The following is an 11,315-nucleotide window of genomic DNA, read 5'->3' on the forward strand; positions in this document are numbered from 1 at the left end:
ATAAACAGATAACTGTTCACAGTGGTGCTGGAGAGAAGCAGATGTTGAATCTCACAGAGAGTTATTACATCAAATGGTTGTGAATAAACTGCCTAGTGTTTGTTGACTGAGACTGACTTATGGGAAGATTGTGGGTCTAAAACGTTATATTATTGTAGTAGCAGAGGGGCACATGTGCAACATTCAACAGCATCAACATTCCATATTAAAGGTTCCCTGGTGGGTTTGAAGATTAAATTGAAATTCCCTGACATGCTAAATCTCATGGAACAGGAACTAGTTTAGTGTCCCTTTACTTTTGCCATATTGTTTTATTGAAGCTAAAAACACTGCACTGCAATCACAATCATTATCACCCACTGCTCTCTCCACTGCAAGTGGTAATGTCTACTTTGGCATATTCCTGGTACACACCTGACTCTGTGTGGATGGAGGAATGTTTAATGCCTGCACAACTTTAGAAACTGAATGTCCCATCCATCTGTCCATCCTATCAAACTCCACTCAAACTGAAACAATAAGGTATACCAGTGTGCAACCTGCACACAAAGAGGTCATGTATTTCTTCACATGGTGCTTGTGAATATATCTTCACTGATGGGTGCAGTGTGGAAGTGAGGTGTGTTCAGGTACATTTCTGGCGTATCATTATCTTTGCAACGGAATTCACAATTGTCAAACACTGTCGCATCCCCAACGCTCATAAACCTCCGTGTGTGTGTGTGTGTTACACACACAACCCATATCATGTGTTTGGTGCCAGCTATGCAAAATTTGGTACCACTTAAAACTACCCTTATAAATGGTTTATAAATGGTTTACAATTTGTTTATTAATGGTTACTAATTAGGTTGTAAATGCCTTAAAAATCATTAGTAATCAGTTATAACACATACATAGTATGGGCAACAATGACCTGTTGTTTTTCAAATAGTGAACCCACAGCCACCTATATTGTTGCCCTTTCTACGTATGTGTTATAAATGATTATAATTAATAATTAGGCATTTACAACCTAATTAGTAACTATTAATAAACTGATTGTAAACCATTTATAAACCCTTTATAAAGGTAGTTTTAAAGTGGTACCCAAAATTTTACCTCAATATTAAACAGAATGAACGTACAGCTCAGTTTCCTCTGCTGAGAAGTGTTGGACGTGTCCAGGTAGCTATGCCCCTGAAATAGCAATCTGCTAAAGTCAGTGTGCACCTGGCTTTTTTAAAAGCAATGGCAAGTGGCACCCTTAAGTTTTTTTACATCAAAAACACACCTATGATCACTTAAGAGAATTAGTACATGCCTTTTACACATTTTGACCAGCACACTCTGTACTTTTCCTGTAGTTATGATAGCAAGGACACACTGACACCCTAAATCAAGCTGTGTGGTGTGTGATTTCCTTGATAACTTGATAACCCTATGGGCCAGATGCCACTGGTAACTATATTTATCAAGAAACAGTATCATGTCATTTGCCTGCATTTGACTGTAGCATTTTGTAGTGTAAGAGGTGTGTCTCACCTCTTACATTTGTCCATATAATGTATCTGTAACATGCCTGCTAGTAGAAACACACACACATGCACACACTAATGCAAAGGGTGTGGCTGAGACAGAAAGTTATCACCTGCCTTAGTCTTCACCTGCCCCATTTCCCTCTGCTCTCCAAAGCAAAATGGCACAGCTGAAGCAGCTTCTGGACAAAGAACAGTTCATTTGCCTGGACTTGCTCAGAGATCCTGTGGCTATTCCATGTGGACACAGCTACTGCATGGGCTGCATTAATCTCTACTGGAAAAACAATGACCCACATGCCACCTTCTGCTGCCCACAGTGCAGACAGAGCTTCAGCCTCAACATGCCTATCCTCAAGCCTATCCTCAACATGAACACCATCCTGGCTGATGTGGTGGAGAAGATGAAGGTTCTGGTGCAGCCGGCTGTGAGTTGGTCAGCTGCCCACAAGGTGGCAAGTGAAGTGGAGTGTGATTTCTGCACAGAGACCAGAGAAAAAGCCGTAAAGTCCTGCTTGGTCTGCTTGGCGTCGTACTGTAAGATTCACCTCCAGCCACACTATCAGTCTCTGGCTCTGAAAAAACACAAGCTGGTCGAAGTCTCTGGGCATCTTCAGGAGAAAATCTGCCCTCAGCACAGCAAACTGTTGGAGATATACTGTCAGACAGACCAGCAGTGCATCTGTCTGCTGTGTGTGATAGATGGACACAAGGGTCACGAAACGGTTTTGGCTGCATCAGAGAGTGCAAGACAACAGGTAAGAAACAGGAAAGTGAGGCGCTTGTGTGTAGAATCTGAGGTAGTAATTAATGTTAATGCATGTTAACAAAGGCAAATATTCTGGAAACTTTAATGCGTTAATTTTTAGCACAAAATGTATTATTTTAACAAATTTATTCCCAATTACCCCTTACAGGACCAAGTGACATATAAGAGTTTTTTTTATCAGCAGGTTGAGTTCAGTAGGTAGACTTTTGTGTGATTTATATTGAAATATGGATTAAACCATAACTAACTCTTTTAGTCTTTAATCTCTCCCACGTTTTATCATTCTTTTGCAACTCTCTCTCTCTCTCTCTCTCTCTCTCTCTCTCTCTCTCTCACACACACACACACAGACACACAGCTGTGACTCCTATGAAGCAACAGTTTGTCATGTTTCCTCTCTCCTGGTTGCTTAATTCAGCTGTTTATCTGGTAAAAGTAGTGTTTAACAGGGAAGGACTCCATTCAAACATATTGCAAAAGGAGTTACTCCTACTTCTTGTTTTCAAATGTCACCCTTTCTCCCATAAAGGGAAATGGTTGAAATAGGACAACCCTTCAAAGATATGAGCCATCACTGAAGTAAATAAATAAAAAATTAACACTGCTTTATTACAAGGCTACTTGCAGTACCCTGTAAGCAGCCTTGCCAGTCTGTTGTGGCCGCAGAAGTAGATTTTAGGACATGGCATCTCTTCAAAACATCTACTAAGGCATTCATACAGAGAAACGAGTGCAATGTTCTGAAATGGCATCCCAGTCCTGAATATTATTGAAAATCTCTGTGTTCAGATAAGATCAGGTTCAGAAACCATTAAACCTGACTGAACTGCAGATGTTTTGTAAAAATTGGTCCAACATACCTTCAAACAGAAGCCAGACTCTCATTGGAAGCTGCATTTAGATACTGTTATTTATGCAAAAGGAGGATCTACTGAATATTGATATAATTTTTCTGTTGGGCTGCCCACATTTATGCACCTGCCTAATTTAGTTTTAAGAATTATTGCACACTTTCTGTAAATCATATAAACTTCAAATATCACTTCTCAAATATCACTGTGTTCTTCTGCTATATGATATATTTCTGAGCAACCAATGATTTCTAAAGAAAAATCATGAAAATTATCAGGGATGCCCAAACATTTCATACCACTGTATCTCCTCAAAGAGCTGAAATGGCTGTAGGTTTTTCTTTTATCAAAGCAGTAGCTGATGACAAGCTATAAAACTGATTAAAATAAAGGAATCAGATGTTCCCCAGGCTGTTTGGAGCAACACTAGCTCATTATGAAGTCTGAGAGAGCACAACTGGCCTTGTTCTCTCTGGGTGGGTAGATGCATACTCTCAGTGTGATGTTGGTCACCACAGGCTGCAAAAAATGGGTAATTGGTCTTTCAAATTGGGAAGAAAATAGGGGAAAATTAAAAAACAATTTATTCAACAAAAAATAAGATTGAAGAGAGCACCAATTTTAATCAAGGTTTAATCAAGGTTTCAAGCCAAACTATCCAGATATATTGTTATCAATTATTGGCGAAAAGGAAGATAATAAAAGAACACATTGTCTCCCATTCAAATTTCAGCTCCACGGCTTCCTTTATTTTTATTAACTGAGATTGACATCAATCCAGTGGGAGGCAAGACTAGAGGATGGGTGCCCATACTGTTTTGAATGTGGTACACATATCATATCTCTATTTCCATCACCATCTCATCATCCAGTGTCTCATAATTTGGATTTACCTTGATTTGCCACCTCTACTAACATTCTTTTGTTAACAAAAGTATAAGTAACATTTTTGATCAGATTATCTCTGGTTGTTCCTCCACAGGAGCAGCTGGGGCTGGTCAGACGGAAGTTCAAGGGGAAAATCCACACCAAGGAAAAGGAACTGCTGGAACTGAGACAGGCAGTGGATACTCTCAAAGTAAGAAGCTTTTACACAACCCAAAATATCCTTCTTTTATTCTGTAATCTCTTATGCGAAACTCATTTATGCATTCTTTTCATATTTCCATTTGGTCTTGACACCCTTATAAACACTCCAAGCGCAAACAAAATCCATCCGTTTTTTGTGAATTGGCTGAAGATTGTAGATAGAGAGTCATGTTCCATTTGAAAGTTCTGTTATACACAGATTGGACAAGCTATGTATGTGCATTCACACACTTGTGCCAATAATTGGTGCAACTTAATGTAACTGAATGCATCCATTAGAAGGAGTGTCCACATTATATAAATATGGCCTGAATTTCTAATATATTCCATTCTTCATACTTAAGATTTGTTTTTGAGAAAATATCTGCAAACGAAATTAAACACTTTTACCAGATAAAATCAAATCAAATCAAATTTATTTATATAACTACATAAGGAGGACTTAAAATATGCAAAAATATCCAAAGAATCTTACCAAAAGTCTTACAAAAAATAAATGTACACTGCCTGGTCAAAATAAAAGGTCACCACCCGGATTTAACTAAGCAAATAGCCAAGAGCCTCCTATTGGACAGTTACTGCATGAGTAAATATGTTAAATATGTATGAAGTTATTTATGAGTAGCTCTTTAATTAAACAAACCATGTGAAGACACAAAGATATGTTTAATAAGAAGAGCATTTCCACATGCACAATGTGAACTCAAGGGATTAAACCGCTGTGAAGCCTTAAGAAAACCACTGTACAAGCCTGTGGGGGAGGGGTTTTGATCTGGGGTTGCTGCAGTTGGTCAGGTCTAGGTTCAGCATATTCCAAGATGAAATTGTCAGGATTCATGGTGCTGGAATTATGAAAGAGTGTTTCAGGGAGCATGAGATCATCATTTACATACATGGATTGAGAGTTCACCACAGAGTCCAGATCTTCACCTCACTGAGAATCTTTGGGATGTAATGGAGAAGACTTTGTGCAGCGCTCAGACACTACCATCATGAATCAGCAAGATCTTGGTGAAAAATTTTTGCAACACTGGATTTAAAAAAATCTTGTGACACTGCAGAAGCTTGTGGAAACAAAGCAGTGATTAAAACTAAAGGCGGTTTAACCAAATATTACAGTACGAGAGCTTTTTTTGTCCAGGCAGTGTATTTTGATTTTTTTAAGATTATTTTAAATGCTAAAATGCTGCAATTAAAATAAAACATACATACAATCTTCTTCACAGATCTCAGTAAACTCGACAATGGAGAACAGTGATCAGATCTTTGATGAATTTGTTCAGGCTGTTAAGAAACGAAGCCAGGAAGTGAGAGGCCTGATCCAAGATCAGGAGAAGATGGCTGTGAGCCTGTTAGAGAAACTGGAGCAGGAAATCACTGAACTCAAAGAGCAGGACAACAAGCTGGAGCATCTCCTGCACACTGATGACCATGTCCATGTTCTTCAGGTAGTCTGAGATTTGCTTTTAAGATTAGTGGAAGCTGAACATAGATTCCTGTCTTGAAGGTCTGAACCACTACAGTGCTCTCTCTTTCTTTCTCTAGACCCACCGGTTGATCTCTGCCCCTTTCGGATCTACAGATGTGCTCAGCATCTCCATTGCTTCATTGTCTGATCTTGGGAACGTGACTAATGCCGTTGCTGCCCTTAGGACAAGGTTGGAAGGGGTTTTTAAAGTGGAGTGGCCCAAGATTGTCAGATCAGGTAAGGAAGAATTAACTGTTGGCTTAGTGGTTAGCTCTGGGGTCCTGGGTTCAAGTCCCTATCAGTGTAGGATTTCAATGTTCTGCCTAAATATGACCTATATTTCTGCATAAATATGACCTAAAATATCATAGGATTTTCAAGTCAAAAAGTAGATAAAGAGAACCCAGTTAAACAAATAAGACAAGATATTATACTTGATAATTTATTTATTAAGGAAAAGTATCCAATTTATTGAGTGGAAAAAGTATGTGAATCTCTAGGATAAAATTAATCAGGTGTTTTCAATCAATTTGATGGTTTTATTTAAAGAACAGGGATAAATCAAGTCTGCTCTTTACAACACGTTTGTGGAAGTGTTGGAAGTGGAAGATTTTGAAAAGATTCCAATTTTCCAGTGCACTCCCATCAAACACCAAAAGTATTCAGAATAATCTCAGAAAACTCCTCAAATTCATCCAAAAGGTATTCAGTGATTGTCACCTTTCCTACGGACCTCAGCAGATAAAATATTATCTTTACAGCTAATACCAAAAGAATTCAGCACCAAGAGTTGCTCAATGCGACATGTGTGCCTGATTCTCTAATTAGATAGACATGTAGTCTAGCCATTTTCAACATTATGTAATTTTGTGCATCAATAATGTATTAAACAATGTAATCAATGTATATTCACTATAGTTTAGTTATAAGGCTTTTAATAGTTTACTGAATCGTTTTGTTCCCAGCCAGCACAGTGAAAATCCTCCAGAGCCCACTTCCCAAAATCAGAGCGGAGTTCCTTTACTGTGAGTACTGCAGCTTTCCCTTACCTCTTTTCCACCAACAAAGTGCTGGTGCCTGAGCCGGAGGCAGGTCCTGCGAACCTGCGAACCTTTTAACTCTTAGCTGTGAATTGAGGTGAGGTTTGTAAACAACTTTGCCCTGGAGATGCTTCAGCGCCCCTTTTTGGCTGCTCGCGTCACAGGTTCGATGGTTCCAGACCAGCAAGGTTGTGGGGCCAGAACGGAACTGGCTTTTCTGGCCGAGAATCTGTGATTTTGCGGTGGAAACGCAAAGAACTGTTTGGGAACCTGGCACCAGCATCAGCACCATGCCGGTGGAAAAGCGCCTCCTCACTCTCTGCCACTGCTGATGTGGACTAGAGTGAAACTAATGATAATGTTATATATGCTTTCGATCTTGACAGAGGTTGAGACGGCTGTGTATGAAAGTGCAGTTGAACACTTTGCATAGCTGCTTGACTGAGTTTGCATAATTTACCTGTTGAATCAGAGCCAGTATTTGTTGTATAACCTCCTTCCTCTTTGCACATCTTTTTTTCCCTCTCTTTTTTCCAGACTCCAGCCAACTCGCGCTAGACCCTCATTCAGCTCACAGGGAGCTGAACGTGTCTCCTGACCGCAGGACGGTGTCGGTGCGGGCGCGGGAACACTCCTGGCCGGACCAGCCCGAGCGCTTTGACTACTGGTGTCAGGTGTTGGGCTCTGAAGGGCTGCTGGGCTGCTGTTACTGGGAAGCAGAGTGGAGCGGGATGGGCATCACCATAGCCATGGCATACAAGGACCTGGCCAGGAAGGGGGATGGCAATGACTCTCACTTTGGACGCAACATCATATCCTGGAGTTTGTTCTGTTCCAGGAAGGGTTACGCCTTCTGGCACAATAATGCAGTAACCAGGATCCCCGGGCCGAGCTCCTCCAGAATAGGGGTGTATCTGGACCATAGTGGAGGTACTTTAGCCTTCTACAGTGTGTCTGAATCCATGAAGCTCCTCCACAAAGTTCATACAGCATTCACTCAGCCTCTGTATCCTGGACTTGAGTTTACATGTTATGGAGTGTCTGTAACATTAAGTCAAATGGAATAGGGGTATAAGCAATGTTCAATTGTTACATTTTAATCACATCTACTTTTTAAGTAAGTACTTACTGTACCTTATACTTTCACATTATTAGAAACACCTGCCATATTTACTGTTTCCATTTACCAGCTCCTGAAAAAATTAAAAGATCACTTCAAAATGACCAGTTTCTCAGACTTTTGAGTAAAATTGTTGTTTTATTGTATAAACTACTGACTACATGTCGCCCAAATTCCAAATAAAAATTATTGTGATTTAAAGCGTTTATCTGCAGAAAATGTGAACATTTGAAAATGTGTCATAACAAAAAAGGATGCACTGCTTTCATATTCTTTAAGAAACAACAATACAACAATTAGAGTTTAGAAACTAATATTTGGTAGAATAATCCTGATTTTTAATCACCAATCTTTCACACTGCTTTTGGGTGACCTTATGTCACTCCTGCAGTCATTCAAGCAGTTAAGCTCTGCTTTTTTTTAAGCTTCAAGCAGTTAAGCAGTTGAGCTCTATATAAGCAATATATTCAAATTACAGTAATGGATGTGTACAATCCAGTATATATACAGTACACTAAACATTGATTTTGTAGTTACTGGCCACTACATTTGTCAGCAAAATATTGTTCACTTAAATCATTTTGTTGTTCATATTTTATTTATTATATTATATTTACTGTAAATAAAATACAGAGTGTTTTCACTGCACTTATTCCTGAATATAGTCTGTTATTATCAATATTTGCTTTAAATTTACTACATTATTCCACTACTAATAGTAGTACTAAAATATTATTCTATTTATTCTAACACTTCCTCATTACTATGTTTAATATTAAAAAAGCGTATTGCCATTCATCTTCATCAAATGTATTTTCTTTTCAAATATAATACAAGTCTATTTTAGCTGCATTTATATCGTATCACTATTAATAATTATGTTACTTTAATACTGAAACTGTATAATCTTGTCTGATTTGTAATTCAGAAAAGGCAGGTTAAAGGTGCCCCCTGGTGGTGATCAGACGCATACTCATAACATAAAATCACAGGCTCAGATTAAAGGGAGATTAGAGTTTCAGCAGGCGGCTCTCCAAACTGGTCCTTAGAGACCCCCAACTGGTTTCGGCTGCACCCCACCATAACCATCACACCAGCACCAGACCAGTACATGCTGGTTTACCAAACCCTGAAATACACTGAAATACTTGTCAGTCAGCACTGCACCAAAATTAGACCAATATAAACCAGTATAGTTTGAAACACTAGCATTCTGGTCAACCATCAACAGACCAGCATAGCCCAGCATATGTTACCTTTGAACACTTGTATACTGGTCAACCATCATTAAACCAGTGTAAATGTGCCGTGTTGTAAACACTAACCCGGAAAAGACCAGGATAAATCTGTATCTGTGTTGTGAATACAGGCATACAGACTGTACCAAACCAGTGTCAACTAGCATATATTTCACTCCAGCGCCACAACAACATAAACCAATATACACTACCATTCATAAGTGTGGACACCTGGAATGGCTTTCAGTTAACAGCTGTTCTAAACTGAAAAGTTAATTACTTGAATTTCTTGTCCTTTGAGTTTGTGTTTGAGAGCATCAGTTGTAAAGTAGTGAAGAGGTAGATTTACAGGTATACAGTGAATAGCTCTATCTGAATAATGTTCTAATACATATTATGGCAAGAGCTACTCAACTAAGTAAAGAAAAAAATACTTTTAGAAATGAAGGTCAGTCAATGTGCAACATTTTAAGAACTTTGAAAGTATCCTCAAGTGCAGTCACGAAGACCAACAGAAAGGTTATGAGGAAACTGGCTCTCATCAGGGCTGCCCTGGGTAAGGAAGAGCCAGAGTTAGCTCTGCTGTACAGGATAAGTTTATCAGAGTTACCAGCCTCAGAAACTGAAAGTTACCAGCTCCCCAGATAAGAGCACCTAAATGCTTCTTCACAGACTATTTTGGTTTGTTTAACACTTTTAAGTTTCTACATGATTCCTTATGTGTTCCTTCATAGTCTTGACGACATCAGTATTCAGTACCATTTACAATGTAGGAAAAAAAATTGAATTAGAAGGTGTGTCCAAACTTTTGACTGGTACTGTGTGTCGTGTTTATTGGTCAGCTAGCATCACACCAGCACCACATCAGTATAAAACAGTATAGACCAGCTTAGACCAGCACGGAATTAAATCAACAACAACAAAACAGGTTTGGGCTACAGTCTGTATCTCTATCTCCTAAGTGAAATAGAAATGGTAAAACAGTCACGTGATCATGTGACTGGGTCACTTCACTGGAACTGCAGGAGTAACATCTGATAGTGTTGTTTATACGAGCTGAGAGCAGGTTAGCGGTGGGTTTGAGATGAGATCAGATGCTGTAATCAGGCGATGGCCTTACACAGCTGATAGGAAACACACTGCCAGGATGTGGGTTGAAGGTGTGCTGCTGAAAACTGCCTGTGAAGAAAGATCAGCGATTTCTCAGGGGAACTCCTCCAGGGGTCAGATGGAGGGCAGGAACACACCAGCATGGCCTCAGGGTGATATGCTATTATCACACTACACTGTACTAATGATACACTTTACTCACAGACAGCATACACATTTCCGCAACACTTGTCAGCTGCATGCTTCATAAACTTCATAAAACCTATTCAAGATAAATAGTCCATAACAAACAACAAACAGTAGAGCCATACAGAAAGAATGTGGGAATGTGGGGTGCCCATACAGTAGAAAAGGGAAAGGTGTGCATTAAGCCACTACTATATATATGCGTTATTTCTGCACAAGCTGAGAAGCATGTTGACTGATTCTGTAGAGTAACATCATAGAATTTCATACAAATATATTAATAATCAGTGTTTAGAGCAATTGGTTATTGATGACAAGGGTTCCGCACATGGGTTTAGTTTGAAAAGTTGACACTTTTCAGCAAGGACCGTCACATTCTCGTTCTCGTTCTTGTTCTAACTCTATGTCATGTGCCATGTGTTTTCTTGCATGTGGCTATCCGTCTCCTTGTCTCCTTCCTTGTCTTCAGTGCTCCCCCGTGTGTCATTTGTAACTCTTCCCCCTCGTTACCTCTCCCCAGGTGTTTCCTGTTCTCTCAGTTCTTGTGCGTGTTCCACATCAGTCAGGTTGCGTGTGTTTCGTTGTTTTTTTCAGTCTCAGTGTACTTCATGTTTTTGTTTGTTTATTTTCTTTGTTTATTAATGTATTGCTCACATTTGCCTCCTTCTCCGTGTCCTCCATGCTGCACAACCTGACAAAGACCATGAGCAAGGCCCTTTAACCCTCATATTGAGGAAACATTCTAATGTAACATTCCTGCAATCAAAATAGAACATTAGAGGAATGTGATCTAAAAACATCATGCCAAGACAATGTTTGTATTATAAATGTTTGTAAACGAAATACACTTTTGTTGCATATAAGGTTTAGGTAATGTTGAGATAACATTACAGTGGAACATTTCTGCAGTCAAAACCATATGTTCTT

General features: G+C 39.2%; 1 protein-coding gene across 1 annotated transcript; it reads left to right on the forward strand.

Moving 5' to 3' along the window:
- The first annotated feature begins 1,678 nt into the window (after window positions 1-1,678).
- On the forward strand, window positions 1,679-8,237 carry ftr66 (finTRIM family, member 66). Its single transcript, XM_049482818.1, has 6 exons — window positions 1,679-2,275; window positions 4,120-4,215; window positions 5,453-5,674; window positions 5,772-5,931; window positions 6,660-6,719; window positions 7,272-8,237. The coding sequence occupies exons 1-6, from the start codon at window positions 1,679-1,681 to the stop codon at window positions 7,799-7,801; spliced, it is 1,665 nt and encodes a 554-aa protein (XP_049338775.1). The 3' UTR covers window positions 7,802-8,237.
- The last annotated feature ends 3,078 nt before the right edge of the window (window positions 8,238-11,315 follow it).

This window comes from Astyanax mexicanus, chromosome 8 (genome assembly GCF_023375975.1).
Source record: "Astyanax mexicanus isolate ESR-SI-001 chromosome 8, AstMex3_surface, whole genome shotgun sequence".
Taxonomy (NCBI): Eukaryota; Metazoa; Chordata; class Actinopteri; order Characiformes; family Acestrorhamphidae; genus Astyanax; species Astyanax mexicanus.

Excerpts from the sequence above, each read along its gene's own strand:
- ftr66 (XM_049482818.1), top strand. The coding sequence starts at position 1,679 with ATGGCACAGCTGAAGCAGCTTCTGGACAAAGAACAGTTCATTTGCCTG. Across the intron at positions 2,276-4,119 it reads CAGAGAGTGCAAGACAACAG|GAGCAGCTGGGGCTGGTCAG; the intron begins GTAAGAAACAGG and ends GTTCCTCCACAG. Across the intron at positions 5,675-5,771 it reads ACCATGTCCATGTTCTTCAG|ACCCACCGGTTGATCTCTGC; the intron begins GTAGTCTGAGAT and ends TTCTTTCTCTAG.